The sequence below is a fragment of the Hyperolius riggenbachi genome, chromosome 4 (genome assembly GCF_040937935.1).
Source record: "Hyperolius riggenbachi isolate aHypRig1 chromosome 4, aHypRig1.pri, whole genome shotgun sequence".
Taxonomy (NCBI): domain Eukaryota; kingdom Metazoa; phylum Chordata; class Amphibia; order Anura; family Hyperoliidae; genus Hyperolius; species Hyperolius riggenbachi.
The window spans coordinates 367,942,922-367,963,919 of record NC_090649.1 but is presented as its reverse complement, the minus strand read 5'-3'; the positions used below and the strand labels follow the sequence as shown (position 1 = coordinate 367,963,919).

At 44.3% G+C, this 20,998-nt stretch overlaps 1 protein-coding gene across 3 annotated transcripts in view; it reads right to left on the bottom strand.

Moving 5' to 3' along the window:
- Positions 1-20,998, bottom strand: part of ADGB (androglobin) — a 480,816-nt gene that overhangs the window by 76,220 nt on the left and 383,598 nt on the right. For 2 of the 3 annotated variants that reach the window (XM_068231985.1, XM_068231986.1), the window contains exons 24-28: positions 19,547-19,678; positions 19,285-19,438; positions 14,016-14,203; positions 8,254-8,438; positions 998-1,161 (exon numbers count right to left, since the gene is read on the bottom strand). In XM_068231985.1, the coding sequence (XP_068088086.1) occupies positions 998-1,161; positions 8,254-8,438; positions 14,016-14,203; positions 19,285-19,438; positions 19,547-19,678 (823 nt within the window). The remainder of the gene's footprint in view (positions 1-997; positions 1,162-8,253; positions 8,439-14,015; positions 14,204-19,284; positions 19,439-19,546; positions 19,679-20,998) is intronic. The other variant, XM_068231987.1, reaches the window with a different exon arrangement.

Here is a 20,998-nt window from a genome sequence, read left to right as displayed (position 1 = left end):
AAAGTATTAGAGACATAGGATCAGCAGGAGAGTCAGGCAACTGGTATTATTTTAAATGGAAAAATCCAAACCCTCCTCAGTTTTCCCCTTTATGCTTTCATTATCTCAATGAATTCCCAAACACTTTTACTTCCTTAGAAGTGGATATTTGAATAAAGCAGTTAACAGATGATTTATTGGCTTCTAGTCCATGTAGTACTACTGTATATTAAATAAATATTCAATAGAATCTATGGGCCCAGTTTCACACTTTATCTTTACTGAGCAAACAGAAGAGGTAATTCTGGAAGGTATATTTTCATTTGCATTTTTTTTTATCACATTTCAAAACAATCATAGTCATAACTAGAAAAAGGTGTATGTCTATTATGTAGAATCTAATGTTGGAATCTTATTATGTGAGTCCATTTCAAGGCTCATATTCATTTTCAGAAGCCATTATCACATCCAACCACGTTTCGCTAACAGTGGTATGGTGAATTAATGAAACACGTGTAAATGCTTTAAAACTTTCTCATTAGTGGAAATGGACACTTGAAATCTCCCTTTTTAAGAATGCAATGTATATAATCAAAGTATGCTATTGTGTGTTTAAAATAACTTAAAATCCTATAAATCAATGTCCAGTGCCCTGCTAGATGTCACTAAAACTGACTCCAGGGCTTTAGGGCCCGTTTCCACTGCAGGTGCACGCATCTGCGAGACGCGTGGCGGCACTTCCGGATCTGCGGTTTTGCTGACGAATCCCATGAGCCTTGCCACGCACGAAATTCCGGCCGAATCGCTAACGCAAGCGATTCGGCCGGCGGTGCCATTGTTCTCTATGGCAGAGTTTCCCCACGCGATTTGCCTGTGGGGAAACTCTGCGCATTTGGCACGGTTTCTGCGCAAGTGGAAATGGGCCCTCACAGTTATATAGTGCTGAGATCTATTGCCTGGAAACCCCAGACCTTTCCCCCTGTTTTATTCCGAGAGGCAGGCAGTAATCTACTCTTACCGGATGAGGACTGGGTGTTTTCTCTTCAAGGCTTTCATTGTCTCCATTATGTTGCGAATCAGCTGTACTTCCAGGTCTTGATAAAGCTTTATTATTTTTTTGACTGCCACCAGATCCAATCCTCCCTTTCTTTGTTGCACTCTGTAAGGCCTGGCTTTTGTTGGCTGTTTTAGGTTATAAAATAATGGATATTAACTGGTAAGGATTTGCAATACATCAGTGTTGAAATGAGGAATATGCAACCACAATGTCTGAAAGTACTGGGTAGGACAGACATATAGACATGTACAGTATGACAGGCTGCTTATGGTTACTTACACTGGAGTGGTGAGGAATTCTGAGAACTCGCTGCATCCTGAATCCTACATTATTATATGGTTATAGGCTAACACTGATCTTTGTAGATACCCTTGGGTCAAATGACAAATTTGATTTATTCGACAAGTCAGACATTTATGATCATGTCAAAGTTGTGAGGGTCATACATTAGCACCAACATATGAAGTCTATGTATAGAGTAGCTAACAGCAAGGTTGATGTTTGGTCAAAGCTGTATGTCACCCCTAAATATTGTCTGTAACCTAAATGTCCAGCGCTGCGTAATATGTTGGTGCTTTATAAATACAATAAATAAATAAATAATAAATAAAGCATCAATTATATTTTGCTTTGTATGTTCTACAGCCCAGTCAATTGTGTGGTGCTCTACAAAAACAATGAGCCATTCCCATCAGTATGTGCTCCTGAAGGTGAATATAATCTTAAAGAAAACCTGTACTGAAAATTAAAAGTCAAAATAATCATACACAAGTCATACTTACCTGCTGTGTAGTCTACTCTTCAATCTGTTTTTCCTCTCCTGTGTCCTGTATGTCCACTGTGATCAATGGAATTCTCCGTCCTCCATTTTGAAAATGGCCATTACCCCATAACAGCTTCCTGGTCAGCACACAGTTAAACTGTAATATCGCCCACTTGAGCCATAGGGAAACATGGACACATCAGTTCTTCTCTCAGCTGTAACTGACAGCAACTGATATATTTCAGTTCTGACAAAATGTTGTCAGAACTGGAAGGGATCATTGTCAGAAGAAAATGGTGCGCTTCTGAGAGCAACTGATGGCAAGGTAGCTATGTAATGTTCATTTGAAGTTACCTTATGTGTTTATTTTAAATGATTTTACTCAGTACAGGTTCGCTTTAAATCCTCACCACACTCCTACATTGTCCATTTTATCCTCCCCACCCCATAATCCCACAACCACCCCTCCCCTCCCATGCTAATACTATTATTATTATTAGATTTCAGCATGAGAAAAGGATGGGAATGTAAAACAAAATCCATGAACCAGTCTCTTTGCCAATATGTAAATACAGTATAGCCAATGACGTTAAATGAAGGAATGTCTATCCATTGCCTTACTCACAATATTCATACATTTAATAATGCTGCATTATACTGTTTAACATAGTATAAGTATTTGCTTTATTAAAATGTGGTTTGTCAGCGTGTTTCCAAATCACTCCAAAATGCAAAAATGTGGCTTGCTTTTATGTGAGTAAATATGTTGTTTTATCTTAAAGAGAATCTGTACTCTAATATTCTTACAATAAAAAGCATACCATTCTATTCCTTATGTTCTCCTGTGCCCCTCTGTGCTGTTTCTGCCACTCTCTGCTGCAATCCTGGCTTGTAATTAACAGTTTTAGGCAGTGTTTACAAACAAACTAACCAGCTTCTAATAGGCTCAGCTAAGCATAGTGTATGAGTCATTCAGAGTATGCAGGGGGCCTGCAGAGGGTGTGTATCGCTTCTACCAATCACAAGCAGCCCTGCACATTCCACACAATCAAGCTTTAGCCCGACAAACAGGACAGAGGAAAGATACATTGATTTATTACAGAGACAGTGCAGTTAGGAAAGACTGCAGTAAGCCAGAGCAGATTAGAACAGGCATAGGAACTTATAGGATAGAAGAACTAAGGCTGAAAAATTTGTTACAGAGTCTCTTTAACCACTTAACGACCGCCCCCAGCCGATGGGCGGCGGCAAAGTCCGGGCCCAAACGACCGCAATACGCCCATCGGCGGGGGCGGCTGCGGGAGTGGCTATGCGGCGATCGCGTCATTCGTGACGCGATCAGCCGCCGGGGACTGGCTCCGCCCCCCGTTCGCCGTAACCCGCCGGCCGTTCGGAAGCGCCGGCGGGTTACTGGCATCCGGATCGCCGCTGCAACAGTGTATAATAGGCTTTGTAATGTATACAAAGCCTATTATACTGGCTGCCTCCTGCCCTGGTGGTCCCAGTGTCCGAGGGACCACCAGGGCAGGCTGCAGCCACCCTAGTCTGCACCAAACACACTGATTTCCCCCCCCCCTGCCCCCTGATCGCCCACAGCACCCCTCAGACCCCCCCCTGCCCACCCCCCAGACCACTGTTTGCACCCAGTCACCCTCCTAATCACCCATCAATCACTCCCTGTCACTATCTGTCAACGCTATTTTTTTTTTAAGTCCCTAATCTGCCCCCTACTCCCTCCTGATCACCCCCCCACCCCTCAGATTCTCCCCAGACCCCCCCCCCCCGTGTACTGTATGCATCTATCCCCCCTGATCACCTGTCAATCACCTGTCAATCACCTGTCAATCACCCGTCAATCACCCCCTGTCACTGCCACCCATCAATCAGCCCCTGATCTGCCCCTTGCGGGCAATCTGATCACCCCCCCACACCAATAGATCGCCCGCAGATCCGACATCAGATCACCTCCCAAATCCATTGTTTACATCTATTCTCTCCTCTAAACACCCACTAATTACCCATCAATCACCCCCTATCACCACCTGTCACTGTTACCCATCAGATTAGACCCTAATCTGCCCCTTGCGGGCACCCAATCACCTGCCCACACGCTCAGATTGCCCTCAGACCCCCCCCTTATCAATTCGCCCGTGCAATATTTACATCTGTTATTCCGGGTAATAACCCACTGATCACCTGTCAATCACCCATCAATCACCCCCTGTCACTGCCACCCATCAATCACCCCCTGTCACTGCCACCCATCAATCAGCCCCTAACCTGCCCCTTGCGGGCAATCTGATCACCCCCCCACACCAATAGATCGCCCGCAGATCCGACATCAGATCACCTCCCAAATCCATTGTTTACATCTATTCTCTCCTCTAAACACCCACTAATTACCCATCAATCACCCCCTATCACCACCTGTCACTGTTACCCATCAGATTAGACCCTAATCTGCCCCTTGCGGGCACCCAATCACCTGCCCACACGCTCAGATTGCCCTCAGACCCCCCCCTTATCAATTCGCCCGTGCAATATTTACATCTGTTATTCCGGGTAATAACCCACTGATCACCTGTCAATCACCCATCAATCACCCCCTGTCACTGCCACCCATCAATCACCCCCTGTCACTGCCACCCATCAATCAGCCCCTAACCTGCCCCTTGCGGACAATCTGATCACCCACCCACACCAATAGATCGCCCGCAGATCCGACATCAGATCACCTCCCAAATCCATTGTTTACATCTATTCTCTCCTCTAAATACCCACTAATTACCCATCAATCACCCCCTATCACCACCTGTCACTGTTACCCATCAGATTAGACCCTAATCTGCCCCTTGCGGGCACCCAATCACCCGCCCACACCTCAGAACGCCCTCAGACCCCAGCCCTGATCACCTCGCCAGTGCATTGCTTGCATCTATTTCCCCCCTCTAATCACACCTTGAGACACCCATCAATCACCTCCTGTCACCCCCTAGCACACCTACCCATCAGATCAGGCCCTAATTTGCCCCGTGTGGGCTCCTGATCACTCGGCCAAACCCTCAGATCCCCCTCAGACCCCCTTCCGATCACCTCCCCAGTGCATTGATTGCATCTATTTTCCCCTCTAACCGCCCCCTGAGACACCCATCAATCACCTCCTGTCACCCCCCTAGCACTCCTATCCATCAGATCAGGCCCAATACATCCTGTCATCTAAGAGGCCACCCTGCTTATGACCGATTCCACAAAATTTGCCCCCTCATAGACCACCTGTCATCAAAATTTGCAGATGCTTATACCCCTGAACAGTCATTTTGAGAAATTTGGTTTCCAGACTACTCACAGTTTTGGGCCCGTAAAATGCCAGGGCAGTATAGGAACCCCACAAGTGACCCCATTTTAGAAAGAAGACACCCCAAGGTATTCTGTTAGGTGTATGATGGGTTCATAGAATATTTTATTTTTTGTCAAAAGTTAGCGGAAATTGGATTGTTATTGTTTTTTTCACAAAGTGTCATTTTTCACTAACTTGTGAGAAAAAATAAAATCTTCTATGAACTCACCATACCCCTAACGGAATACCTTGGGGTGTCTTCTTTCTAAAATGGGGTCACTTGTGGGGTTCCTATACTGCCCTGGCATTTTAGGGGCCCTAAACCGTGAGGAGTAGTCTAGAAAACAAATGCCTCAAAATGACCTGTGAATAGGACGTTGGGCCCCTTAGCGCACCTAGGCTGCAAAAAAGTGTCACACATGTGGTATCGCCATACTCAGGAGAAGTAGTATAATGTGTTTTGTGGTGTATTTTTACACATACCCATGCTGGGTGGGAGAAATCTCTCTGTAAATGGACAATTGTGTGTAAAACAAATAAAAAAATGTGTCATTTACAGAGATATTTCTCCCACCCAGCATGGTTATATGTAAAAATACACCACAAAACACATTATACTACTTCTTCTGAGTACGGCGATACCACATGTGTGACACTTTTTTGCAGCCTAACTGTGCTAAGGGGCCCAAAGTCCAATGAGTACCTTTAGGATTTCACAGGTCATTTTGAGACATTTGGGTTCAAGACTACTCCTCACGGTTTAGGGCCCCTAAAATGCCAGGGCAGTATAGGAACCCCACAAGTGACCCCATTTTAGAAAGAAGACACCCCAAGGTATTCTTTTAGGTGTATGATGAGTTCATAGAAGATTTTATTTTTTGTCACAAGTTAGCGGAAATTGATATGTATTGTTTTTTTTTTTCACAAAGTGTCATTTTCCGCTAACTTGTGACAAAAAAAAAATCTTCTATGAACTCACCATACTCCTAACAGAATACCTTGGGGTGTCTTCTTTCTAAAATGGGGTCACTTGTGGGGTTCCTATACTGCCCTGGCATTTTAGGGGCCCTAAACCGTGAGGAGTAGTCTAGAATCCAAATGCCTCAAAATGACCTGTGAATAGGACGTTAGGCCCCTTAGCGCACCTAGGTTGCAAAAAAGTGTCACACATGTGGTATCGCCGTACTCAGAAGAAGTAGTATAATGTGTTTTGGGGTGTATTTTTATACATACCCATGCTGGGTGGGAGAAATCTCTCTGTAAATGGACAATTGTGTGTAAAAAAAATCAAATAATTGTCATTTACAGAGATATTTCTCCCACCCAGCATGGGTATGTGTAAAAATACACCCCAAAACACATTATACTACTTCTCCTGAGTACGGCGGTACCACATGTGTGGCACTTTTTTGCACCCTAAGTGCGCTAAGGGGCCCAAAGTCCAATGAGTACCTTTAGGATTTCACAGGTCATTTTGCCACATTTGGTTTCAAGACTACTCCTCACGGTTTAGGGCCCCTAAAATACCAGGGCAGTATAGGAACCCCACAAATGACTCCATTTTAGAAAGAAGACACCCCAAGGTATTCCGTTAGGAGAATGGCGAGTTCATAGAAGATTTTATTTTTTGTCACAAGTTAGCGGAAAATGACACTTTGTGAAAAAAAACAATTAAAATCAATTTCCGCTAACTTGTGACAAAAAAAAAAAATCTTCTATGAACTCACCATACATCTAACGGAATACCTTGGGGTGTCTTCTTTCTAAAATGGGGTAATTTGTGGGGTTCCTATACTGTCCTGGCATTTTAGGGGCCCTAAACCGTGAGGAGTAGTCTTGAAACGAAATTTCTCAAAATGACCTGTGAAATCCTAAAGGTACTCATTGGACTTTGGGCCCCTTAGCGCAGTTAGGGTGCAAAAAAGTGCCACACATGTGGTATCGCCGTACTCAGGAGAAGTAGTATAATGTGTTTTGGGGTGTATTTTTCCACATACCCATGCTGAGTGGGAGAAATATCTCTATAAATAGACAATTGTGTGTAAAAAAAATAAAAAAATTGTCATTTACGGAGATATTTCTCCCACCCAGCATGTGTATGTGTAAAAATACACCCCAAAACACATTATACTACTTTTCCTGAGTACGGCAATACCACATGTGTGGCACTTTTTTGCGGCCTAACTGCGCTAAGGGGCCCAAAGTCCAATGAGCATCTTTAGGCTTTACAGGGGTGCTTACAATTAGGCACCCCCCAAATGCCAGGACAGTAAACACACCCCACAAATGACCCCATTCTGGAAAGTAGACACTTCAAGGTATTCAGAGAGGAGCATAGTGAGTCTGTGGCAGATTTCATTTTTTTTTGTCGCAAGTTAGAAGAAATGGAAACTTTTTTTTTTTTTTTTTTTGTCACAAACTGTCATTTTCCGCTAACTTGTGACAAAAAATAAAATCTTCTATGAACTCACCATGCCTCTCACTGAATACTTTGGGATGTCTTCTTTCCAAAATGGGGTCATTTGGGGGGTATTTGTACTATCCTGGAATTTTAGCCCCTCATGAAACATGACAGGTGCGCAGAAAAGTCAGAGATGCTTGAAAATGGGAAAATTCACTTTTGGCACCATAGTTTGTAAACGCTATAACTTTTACCCAATCCAATAAATATACACTGAATGTTTTTTTTTTTATCAAAGACATGTAGCAGAATAACTTTCGCGCTCAAATGTATAGGAAATTTTACTTTATTTGAAAAATGTCAGCACAGAAAGTTAAAAAAGTCATTTTTTTGACAAAATTCATGTCTTTTTTGATGAATATAATAAAAAGTAAAACTCGCAGCAGCAATCAAATAGCATCAAAAGAAAGCTGTATTAGTGACAAGAAAAGGAGGTAAAATTCATTTAGGTGGTAGGTTGTATGACCGAGCAATAAACCGTGAAAGCTGCAGTGGTCTGAATGGAGAAAAAGGCTCTGGTCCTTAAGGGGCGAAAAGACTGTGGTCCTGAAGTGGTTAAGGATTTTAGAGCAGAGAAATAATGACAACAGAAAAATATATTTTATGTGCATAATATGTACTTGTCTACAAAAAGATGATCTTGTAAAAATACTCACAATAAGAACTTAAAGGTCTTTCATTGGGCAGGAAAGAAAAAGCAGGAACCAATGCTTGACCTTTGCCAGTGGCACTTACAACTTCTTCGTCATGATCAAAGATCTGGATCTTGATAAATACATCTGACTTGGAGGTCTGAACATGAACAGTTGCAGTATGCTCTGCTGCAGCTTTCACAGCATACCTTTATCACAAAAGCAGAAGAAAGAATTCATTAATTCACAAAGGAAGAACAGGCCAGAGTCCTTCTGACAAATTCTGACAAGATTTACGGTTCAGTACGTAAAAGGATGAATAACTTATATGCTGACATTTTTTCTGAAAGATAAAAATGAGCAGTAGCATAACTATCTGGTCTAAGCTAACAGCTTTCTTGTATAAATCTATTCATATAGAACACCTAAGACACAACCTACAGTGATATATATGAGTAATTTGGATTGAAAGCTACTGCAATGATTTTAAAAACACTGTTTGTAGCGTGCATTCAACAACAACAACAAAAAGCATACATCAACAAAAAACATGTTGACAAATGTTTAGTGAAAACTGTATGACAGTAGGATATGGGGCGCTCAATTTCTTTGCAGACGGCAACTTTTACTGCAAGCGTAAAAGATTCATTAGATAGGTTCAGTAAGGAAGGTCATAATGTCAACTCACTTCACCTTTGATCTCAGCATATTTGTCTTTGGAATTATTGATCATTTCAACCAGCAGTTTTCAATGAAGGTAAATGCTAAGGGCTTTTTCTTCCACTGAGAAACGTGATAGCAAACACAATTGTGCTGCAAATCAGTTGCTTTTCTGCAATTTTTCCTTACAGTGATTCTGCCGCAATTTTCGTCAGATATGTAGAGTGTATGGAGCAACAGCGGGATATTAGGGGTTTCCAATGGGAGAAAGAAAACCTGGCCGTAAAAATATTTTTACTGTCAAATTGCAAAATAAAAATTGCATAGCGGTGTAATTGCTATATGTTTTTACTGTGCTCCTATACTTTGTATAGAAGCTCAAGTGCAATTCAATTCAATTCAATTCACTTTATTGTCATTGTGTAACACAACGAAATTACTTTTCATGACAACCCCACGGTGCATATAGGGAACATAGTGATAGTAACAAGGAAGAGAAGAAATTATACAAGTATGCCAGGTATTACAGATGTTTAAACAATTTGTACACAGTGTTAATTATTTCAGAGAGGATTCAGAGTTTATCAAGTTTATGGCGGATGGGAAAAAGCTGTCTTTCAGTCTGTTTGTGTGTGTGCGGGTTGATCTAAAACGTTTACCTGATGGAAGGAGCTCAAACAAGGCATTTCCAGGGTGAGTGTTGTCTTTGATAATGTTTTTGGCCCTTCTCAAGCTGCGAGTATTATACAAAAGTTCCAGTGATGGTAGCTCAGTGCCAATAATGGCTTCTGCTGTTTTAACAACTCGCTGCAGGGCTTCTCTAGTAGCCTTCGTGCAGCTGTTGTACCAGGCCGTCATGCAATTGGTCACAACGCTTTCTATAGTGCATCTGTAGAAATTAACCAGCAGCTTCTGTGGGAGGTTAGCGCTCCTTAGTTTTCTCAGAAAGTAGAGGCGTTGTTGTGCTTTGCCAGTTAGAGCTAAAGCATTGTCAGCCCAGGACAGGTTCTCTGCGATGGTGACTCCCAAAAATTTGAAGCTGGAAACTCTCTCCACAGCCTCTGCATTGATCATTAGCGGTAGGTGAGTAGTCTTTTTGGTGGTCCTAAAGTCCAGAATAATTTCTTTGGTCTTCTTTGTATTTAATAACAGGTTGTTAATGTCGCACCATGCAGTCAGGTTCCTAACTTCTTCTCTGTATGCAGCTTCCTCATTGTCTGATATAAGCCCAATGACAGTCGTATCATCTGCAAACTTAACAATTACGTTTGAGGTATGGATAGGCTGGCAGTCATGGGTGAAAAGTGCATAGAGGAGAGGGCTTAATACACAGCCCTGTGGCACGCCAGTGCTCAGGGTAAGGGTGGAGGATGTCTGTTTTCCTAGTCTGACAGTTTGAGAGCGATTAGTAAGGAAGTCCAATAACCAAGTACATATGGAGGGAGCAAGACCTAGTGCATGGAGTTTGTTGGTCAGCTGGCTAGGTACAATGGTGTTAAATGCTGAGCTGTAGTCAACAAAGAGCATCCTAACATAGGAGTTGGGCTTTTCCAGGTGTGAGAGGGCAGCATGGAGAGCTACACAGATGGCATCCTCAGTTGATCTATTTGTTCGGTAAGCAAACTGGTGTTGAACTAGATTTGCTGGGATGGAGGCCTTGACGTGTGTGGCTACCAGTCGTTCAAAGCACTTGGCGATGACAGGGGTTAGAGCAACTGGTCGATAATCATTAAGACAGGTTATCCTAGGATTTTTTGGGACTGGCACAATGGTTGTAGATTTAAGGCATGATGGAACTACTCCCAAGGACAGAGAGAGGTTGAATATTTGTGTAAAAACTTTCGCTAGTTGACCAGCACAGGCCTGGAGCACACGTCCTTGCACACCATCAGGACCTGCAGCTTTCCTGGTGTTGATATTTGTGAGTGCTTGCTGCACTTCATGTATGTGAAGGATTAATGGCTGTGAGTCTGTAGTGGGCCCAAAGTTGACTGGAGGCCGATTGTTGTCTTTTTCAAATCTAGCAAAGAAGTTGTTAAGTTCCTCTGCTAGGCTGGGGATGTTATTGTCCAGTGTATATTGAGTGCAAGAAACATGCAGCACTGTAATTGCAATCAGGAAAAATCATGTTGCAAACGCATTGCACTAATACAAACATCTCAACATGGTTTCTATTAGTTAAGTAAGTACCTAGCTGTTTGCAGTGTGATAGTGATTGGAATCGCATCCCAAAAGGCTGCTAGTGGGAAAGAATCCTAATTATACAGTATATGTGATCACTATATGCTCAGTTCCTCCTTATTATTACTTTTCACAAATATTAATACTTGCATTCCCAAGGAGGAGAATTTCATTCATCCACATGTTCTAATATTGAAATGTAGTCTGCATCATAGTCAGTGCCCAGTAGTTCTAACTGTTACCCAAGGCCGAGTGGGGACGATACTTCGCCACATGCGCATATGAGTGGTTGCCTCTGAGAGCAACCCACGTTTGTGAGTATACACTCAGATGTTATATCCCTTGATCCATTGTTTTACAATATTACGCAATAGCGGGCTTCCGGCGTTCGTGTGTCTCTTTGTTTTCACTAGTTGAACTCTTAGGATCCATTATCATTTAATGTCATGCATCACCATGGTGAACTGAAGTAGTGCATGAATGGAGTCATGCAAAATTCTGAGGGATTCTTTTTAAAGCAGTTGTTTTCTCTGATCCTTTTTTCAACACAGAAATGTACCCATGCTCTAAGACGTAGTTACATAATGAGTTGAAAAAAAAGACATACATGCTTTGAGTTCAACCAGAAAAAGGTACACCACTAGCCTGCACCCTTGGGCCAATTAACTCTAAAAGGGAAATAAAAATCCTTTCCAACTCCAGACAGCAATCAGATAAAATCCCTGGATCAATATCACTGGGAATAACCTAGTAATTTTAGCCTTAAATGTCCTTCAATGCAAAAAAAAAAGCATCTAATGCTAGGTACACACAAAGCAATTTTCTGACAGATTTACTGTCAGATTGATTATTTCTAACATGTCCAATCTGATTCCTGATTAATTTTTTTTAACGATTTTTCATAGTAAGTGAACCTAAAATCGATAAAAAAAATCAGATCGGACATGTTGGAAATAATCTATCTGACAGTAAATCTGTCAGAAAATTGCATCGTGTGTATCTAGCATAATGCCTGGTACACACCATGCAATTTCCCATCAGTTAGATGGGTTTAATAGATAATTTCTGACAGAACAGATCCAATCTGTTTTCTGGTCGTTTTTCTGATCAATTTTACAATCACTTCTATACAAAATTGATCAGAAAAAAAGATCGAAAATCAGATCAGACCTGTTGGAAATTATCTATTTGACCCATCTATCTGACGGGAAATTGCATGTTTTGTACCAGGCATAAGTCCCCCCCTTAAGGGAAGAGTGATATGGAGGCTGCTATATTTATACCTTTTAAACAATACCAGTTTTTTGGCAGCCCTGCTGATCTATTTGGCTGCAGTGGTGTCTGAATTACACCAGAAACAAGCATGCAGCTAATTTTGTCAATTCTAAAGGTGCCCAGACAGCAACATTAATTTTTTGGAGTGGCCCAACCAGAGTCCTGACTTGAATCCAATTAACAATCTGTGGAGGGAGCTAAAGATCAGGGTGATGGCAAGAAGACCCTCCAACCTGAAAGATTTGGAGCTCATTGCTAAAGATGAATAGGCAAAAATACCTGTGGAGACATGCAAAAAGCTTGACTGCAATTATAGGAAGTGTTTGATTGCTGTAATAGCCAATAAAAGCTTTTCTATTGATTATTGAGAAGGGTATGAATAATTTTGGACTGGACACTTTTTGCTCAAATGTAAATAAAAGCTGAGAATTTTTTCCCCCCACAATAATGCCTCTTGTACATCGTATTATTATCTTTTGGGAGATAGCTATGTCATTCCCCATCAAAAATGACTTGCTGGTTGAACAAGTAACAAGTAACTTTAAAGGGATACTGTAGGGGGTCGGGAAAAAATAAGCTGAATTTACTCGGGTCTTCTAATGGTCCCCCGCAGACATCCTGTGTTGGCGCAGCCACTCACCGATGCTCCGGCCCCGCCTCCAGTTCACTTCTGGAATTTCTGACTTTAAAGTCAGAAAACCACTGCGCCTGCACGCCCGTGTCCTCGCTCCCGCTGATGTCACCAGGAGTGTACTGCGCAGACACAGACCATACTGGGCCTGCGCTGTGTGCTCTTGATGACATCAGCGGGATCGAGGACACGACAACGCAGGCACAGTGGTTTTCAGACTTTAAAGTCTGAAATTCCAGAAGTGAACCGGAGGCGGGGCCGGAGCATCGGTGAATAGCTGCGCCAACACAGGATGTCTGCAGGGGACCGTTAGAAGCCCCGGGTAAGTTCAACTAATTTTCCCCTGACCCCCCTACAGTATCCCTTTAAGTCAAAATTTGCCAAGGGTATGAATAATTATGGGCAGCACAGTAGGTGGTCTAAAAGTAGTAGTTAAACAGTTAAGTAATAGGGCTTTGCACTAACAAATGCATTATTAATGTTTGGGATAGCTGGACATCTTTTAGAAAATGTATTTTTCTAAATAAAAAAGTGGACTCACAAAATATTATTAATCTGTTCTATCCCTTGCAAGCTGGTATTCTCAAACCAATTCAGAACACACAAATGAAGGTGCTCCTCCACTCTGAGCAAAACTAGACAACATAAGCCATAACGTTCAGCAGTAATATGCAAGGGGGGCAGCAAACCCCCTCTCCCCCTTTCTTTGTATAGCAACCTTGTCCAATGCTCAGTGTCATGGAAATAGGACCTTCATCACATCCAGTGCCCAGATGGAGATGGTAATGATAGCATGCGGTGGACTTATAATGGATTCAGAAATCTTTTTAATAAGAGATTGTCCAGATATCTGGTTGTCATGCTTATCCTCTGCCTCTAATGTATTTTGGATCATTGACCCATAGCATGGGTTTTAAGATCACACATGTATTTCTCTCAACACAGTTACTGTGAAACAAAAGTTAATTTAAAAATAAGGGAAAAAATAAAGTAGCAAGAGTTCAAAATGCTAGTCAATACTGTTTCAGTTTGCACTTACCTAAACATGATGTTTTTGTTGTGAGGTATATAATAGTCTCTGATTTCCCTCAAAGAGAAAGAATTGTTTATTGTGTCACGGGATAGTGATGGTAAAGGTTGACATGCCCCAATAAGTCGAAGTCTCCATTTTCCAGGTGGCACAGCAAATTCACCAGTATGTGCTTCTGCTACAAAAGTATATCCTTTCTGGAAAACACACGGAGGAAAGTTGTGTCTCATACTGTAGTGTACACGGAACAATCAAGGAATATTTCCCTGATGCATGCAGGGCTGGATCTTGTATGCAGCAATGTGCAGCACTGGCTTCAGGTTGGCTGTAATTAGGGAGCAATTAGAGGGCAGCACCTGGCAAATGTACACAGCATGATACAGAGCAGAGGCAGGGTCCATAGAGAAAAACGTTGTCTTCTCTCTCACCATTGTTCTAATGACTGCATGTACACAGCTAGATAAGGTATTAGACACAGGTTAAAAAGTTTTTGACTCCCTAGACATCCTACTCAGGGCTCAAGAAACAAATTCCTTAACCACTTAACGACCAGCTTACGCCGATAGGCGGCGGTTGGTCGTTTGTGGTTTTACATGGAAACGAGCGGCCATTCCATGTCAGTTCACGGAGGGTGACTCCGTGAATAGCCTGCGAGCCTCCAATCGCGGCTCGCAGGCTAATTGTAAACACGCGGGGAAGAAATCCCCGCTGTTTACATCAATACGGCGCTGCTGCGTAGCAGCGCCGTAAAGAAGTTTGGCGATCCCCGGCCTCTGATTGGCCGGGGATCGCCGCCGTGTGATAGGCTGAAGCCTATCAGAGGCTGCGCAGGACGCATCGCCGTCCTGTGCCGCCCAGGGAGGAAGAGGTAGGGAGGGAAGGAGAGGGAGGGAGGAATCGTGGTGCAGAAGGGGGCTTTGAGGAGCACCCCCCCCCCCGCTCGGCCACACGGAACGGCAGCAATCAGACCCCCCCAGCAGGTCATCCCCCTAGCGGGAAAAAAGGGGGGAAGTCTGATCGCCCTGCCTTGCACACGATCTGTGCTGCGGGCTGGAGAGCCCACGCAGCACAGATCGCAGAGAACAGCCCCGGTCCTTAAGTGGCTAAATAATCATCTAATTGTCTGATTACATGAGGCGATATGTGTTACGCATTCTTCACAGGGCTTGGTGAAACCCTTTGCTTGCAAGGTTTAAAGGCAGGAAGCACACCTATTAGTATCATATGCATTTTGTCCAGAGCAGACAATGCATGCAAAGTTGTATAATGTAAGGCTAAGTTCACAGTGGGCATTGCGTTTCCTGTTATAGCCGAAACACAACATAATGGAAAGGGTGGCGCCACACATTAGCAATTTGTTGCCTTGCATGCAGTGAAATATATAGTCCATGAAAACTATGTTTCACAGTAACGGTTAACCCGCCTGTTCCACGGCAACGCACTGCATGCACTGTGAACAGTACATAGAAGTTACAATGTAGTGTGACATTCCAAGTAACAATGGTTACAGAATGCTGCAACACAACAGGATGGATCATATTGAACGACAATCATTACAAAACTATAGTGTGTACAATTATCTGCCGAGCACGATCGTTAGAAGGGCCAATGCGCCTGCGTTGGATTTTGCCCAGCTTCCGTACTTCCTGTGTAGCGCGGCCCGTAACGATTGTTACATTATAAATTTCAAACAAACTTTGTTTGCACGTTTACTATCATATAATCTTTTCTATTGTAACCCCATGTTTGATTGTTTTTTTTTTTTATTTTATATAAATATGTACGCAACATTTCCCTCTGATCATTCTTTTCTGCAAGAACGATCGTTAATATGTGTATGATGATCGCTGCATTGCATCATTGCATTCCAATCGTTACAATATTGTTTGTCTGGTAACTATCGTTCCTTGTAAACAATCGTTATTGCAAGTGTGTACGTAGCATAAGTCTCATTTTCCTATTTGCTGTGGATCTGTTCTGCAAAAAGTGGAGACGACAATTAGTATGTTATTGTCAGTTATACGTCATGGAATCTGAGCATTCCCAGACTGGTGTGGCTTCTCTCTAAGGCTCCTCCAGACCTTACATCTCATTTCTGCTTCTTTAATTCTGGGTACACACTATGAGATTTTCTGGCCGATTTACTGTCAAATCAATTATTCCCAACATGTCTGATTTGCTTTCCGAGCCACACACACCTCACACAACCTAGCTTAACCCTTTCTGGACCAGCACCCTCTGCCCCCTTAAGGACCAGAGGGTGCTGGTCCCGTAAATCGCCGCTTCCCGACGAATCGCCGCAATGATCCACCGCTCCCGACGAACACGCCACTCTGTCCCCGCCGCATGCTGCTCTCTCTGCCGTCGCTATGACGGCAGAGCGCTGTGCGCCGGTCAGGAGCCGCTTTCATTGGCTCCTGACCCTGTCACTCCATGTAAGCCAATGAGAGCGGCTTACATGAATGACAGGGTCAGGAGCCAATGAAAACGGCTCCTGCCCGGCTCACAGTGCTCTGCCGTCACAGAGGCGGCAGGGCAGCAACGAGCGGCGGGGCAGAGCGGACCGAGCGGCGGAGACGGGCAGGGGCGCGCGGTCAATGGGACGTAGAGTTTACATCCTGTCAGGACCGCAGCGCCCCCTGCTTGACGTAGATTCACACTCGCTCGGTCAGAAAGTAGTTAATATATGACTGCTATTATTGACGCTGGTGGTACCATTCTAGCACTCTAATAAATTAACCAGTCTAGCAGTTTACATAGGGATGGGGTCCATGGTGCAGTGATCTACAATTTAACCAGCCGGGCGGTATGGACGAGCTCAGCTCGTCCATTACCGCTGGAGGCTGCCGCTCAGGCCCTGCTGGGCCGATTTGCATGAAATAAAAAGCCATGGCGACAAGGTAAGTGAAACAAGGAAGGCTGCTCATTGCAACCTTCCTTGTTACTTCTGGTCGCCGGAGGCGTTTAGAAAAACGCATCCGGAGCGCCCTCTAGTGGGCTTTCATGCAGTTGGCTGCATGAAATAGTTTTTTTTTAAATAAAAAAAACCCTCCCGCAGCCGCCCTGGCGATCTTAATAGAACGCCAGGGTGGTTAATAAATCGGCAGCAGACTATATAGATTTAGTTTCAGATAGTTATCCGTTTGGCTATCTATCTATAATGGTTGTTAGTATTGAAGCTTGAAGCTGAGTTAGTCTTGTTAGCGCAGACCCCTAACAAGACAAATTCAGCAATCATGAGGCCCCCAACAAGACAAATTCAGCAATCATGAGGCCCCCAACAAGACAAATTCAGCAATCATGAGGCCCCCAACAAGACAAATTCAACAATCATGAGACCCCCAACAAGACAAATTCAGCAATCATGAGGCCCCAACAAGACAAATTCAGCAATCATGAGGCCCCCAACAAATCATGAGGCCCCCAACAAGACAAATTCAGCAATCATGAGGCCCCCAACAAGACAAATTCAGCAGTCATGAGGCACATAAATAGACAGCATTTCACATAAATAGGCAGAATGCCCCCTTAATATGGTAGACACCTCTCACCTGGCTTCTGAATTCTCTTCTACTGGCTGCTGTGCTTGGCTGGCCTGGCAATACTGTTTTTGGCTAGCTTGGGGATGATCTGTGGACCGAAAGGCCTGGCAGTGATGTTGTGGCCTGACGGGCGGTGATGCAGGGCTGGCCGTGATGCTGGGCTGACCTGGCTGGTGGTGATGCTGGGCTGGCTGGCGGTGATGCTGAGCTGGCTGGCCTGGATAGTTTAGGTAGTGACAGGTGCCCTCCAGTTTAGGTAGTGACAGGGCTTCCAGTTTAGGAAGTGACCGCCCCCCCCCCCCCCCCAGTTTAGGTAGTGACAGATGCCTCCTAGTTTAGTTAGTGACTGGAGCCCCCGAATTCAGGTAGTGACAGGGACTCCACAGTTTAGGTAGTGACAGAAGCCCCCCAGTTCAGGTAGTGACAGGGACCCCACAGTTTAGGTAGTGACAGGGCCCCCAGTTCAGGTAGTGACAGGGACCCCCAGTTCAGGTAGTGACAAAAGCCCTCCAGTTTAGGTAGTGACAGGGACCCCCCAGTTTAGGTAGTGACAGGAGCCTCACCCGTTCAGGTAGTGACAGGGACCCCCCAGTTCAGGTAGTGACATGGACCCTCTAGTTTAGGTAGTGACAGGGACCCCACAGTTTAGGTAGTGACAGGGACCCCCCAGTTTAGGTAGTGACAGGGACCCTGATGTTTAGGTAGTGACAGGGACTCCCCCCAGTTTAGGTAGTGACAAGGACTCCCCCAGTTTAGGTAGTGACAGGAGCCCACCAGGTAAGGTAGTGACAGTGGCGGGAAGGGGGGACGTCTCCCCCCCTTCCCTCACCTTGGGGCTCACCCTTCCTCGCTCCGACTCCCCCTCCATAATTAAGCGGTCGCCAGTAGAGCGCAACACTTCCTCTATTGCCTGAGCAAGAGGGAGATCTGTGTGTCGCTGGTCTGACGTCACTGACTAGACCAGACCAGCTGGGCACAGAGCCTTCCTCACGTGCATGGAATAGAGGAAGTGTTCTGTTCCGCTGCGCCTGCCGCTAAATTATGGAGGGGGGAGCGAGTAAGGGGGAGCCCCAAGGTGAGGGAAGGGGGGGAGACGTCCCCCCTTCTCCGCTGCTGTGCCTGATGCTCGCCCTTCACTGCGCTGAGTCGGGTGGGGGGTTACCGAGGGGAGCCGGCACTGATTCGGCCAGGGGGGGGGGGGCAGCAGGCAGCCTGGGGGAGGCAGGCGCCCCAATTTGCCAGACGTGTGGACGCCCATGAGGCCAGGCTGCATTTCTCTGCATTACAATACTGATGTGTTGCTGGAGGTGTTTTAAAGGGTAGTGATGGAGGTAGTGACCAGGACAGAGCATGGAAATAGATTGCTGGAAGTGCTGGGGGAAATTTAGGTGACGGCATAGGTGCCCATGCTAAGACATGGAAGTACTGGCTACAGGCAGACATTTTGGAGTCAAGGGGTATTTTCAAGACATTTGTTATTTTTGTGAAAATGTGCATATTGACAAAATTCGATTATATTTTTATGAAAATTTGGAGTCAGGCAACAATGCACATTTCGATCCAAAAATGACTGACGATAGTTTGAGCTCATCCGTACCAGCAAAGCAGCTTTTATTACTCAGCAACGATCTGCTGTGAAACTCCTGTTGCAGTGGATCAGTCCAGCATTACACAAATCTGGATTCAGGCAAACAGCTGAACAACATGCTAGATAGGAAATTCTGCTGATCACTCACCTTGTTTTTGGTATACATATTGGGTGCCACTTTCTTGAACACCCAGGGTATTTCCTCTAGTGTATCATTATTTATGACATGCAATGCACAGACTGGAATGCTGGTGTATATCTTGGGTACTATTAGCATATCTCCTGGGACATGGAACACTTCCCTTAAAAAAAAATAATAAAAAAAAAAAAATCACAAGGTGTATTTCTTACAAGTAGAACATTTTTTTCTGTGAATTAGGTGAAAAGTTACACTATGGCAAAGTATTTACCTGAACACCACAAACCAGGAGTTAGAAGGCTGATCTGGGTAAGTAACTGTATAATCATCATAGGCGATTCTGTAGTGCTCATCCTCATAGCAGGGATAATCTTGTGACGCAGGACTGTGTTTATATAGGTATCTAAAAAAATAACATTTGCTTTAAAGACATAAAGATTGTATTTTAGAGTTGCATAACCACCCAGGGCTGGATTTACCATAAGGCACTGTAGGCATGTGCCTATAGGCGCCTGATGATAGAGAGGCGGCTTACTCCCCTCCCTGAGTGCCTCCCTCCCTCCTTCCGTTTGTAGAGTCCTGATGAGTGTGTAAATGAGCGGTTACTCACCCTGCTCTCAGCATTCCAATGACAAGATCTCCCTTCAGTCAGGGGCACATCTAGATACTTAATTGAGGTTCATCCAGCTAACTAATATTTGGGGGCACCTCTAGCTACATAATATTGAGGGAACTTTTGGCTACCAAATACTAAGGGGCACCTGTTGCTACCTATGATGGGCATGTGCAGTAAAGGAGAAGCTGGGACAGCCAGCACACTTGTAGTCCAGTTTGTCAGGGGTTTGTAGCTTCATGGGTGGCAAATTCTTAAGTGCCAGTACATATGTGTCTATAGGCTCCTGTGAGGTAAATCCAGACCTGGAACCACCTAATTTTTAGGAAACTACTGCACTTAGGCTGTAAACACACAGTGACAACATGAGCCCAGATGGTGTAGTATGTTAGATTGTAATAAATTGTAAGCAGATCAAGAATTGGTACTAACAAAATAAGGTTGCAAAAGGGGCAACCAACCAATAAGGCAGATGGAGCGTACAACTGACTGCACTTGGGTATCTGGGTCTCTGTACATGTGGTCGCACTCTTGAAGAAAAAAGGGGGAGCCTTATACATGGCACCCAAGTGTGCCCGCAAGGTTACCATCCTCCATAGAGGTGAAAAGATAATGAAGAGAAAGTGGCCCCCTCCGATGCGCCTCTTCCGATGCTTGGCTTAGTAAACAGCAAAAATGTATTTCATTATGTCTGACAAGGTCAGTCACACTTTGAAAGCATGCACAAGTTGAAATTATAGATAACTAGATGGTGACATTATAACATTCCTGGTACCAGGTCCCGTTATTGTGTGGATTATTCATTACTAGTGACCTTAGCCCGTTTAAAAACAGGCTCTAGTCAACGCCGCCACATGCCAGCGTGCATGCCCGCACAATCGCCCTCCACGTGCACGCGCACACCCGCCCACCCGGCTGGCCCCCTGGAACATCCTGCTCCTGTCCCAGGCTGTCCATGCTGTGCACATACTGATCCGCAGTAGGAAAAACACACGGACACACGGACACTGATGACGCAGGGACACCTGCGGTTTTATTATATAGGATAGTGTCTGACATTTATAAAACAAAATAAATTGCAATATATAGTGCAAGGCACTGCAATTACAG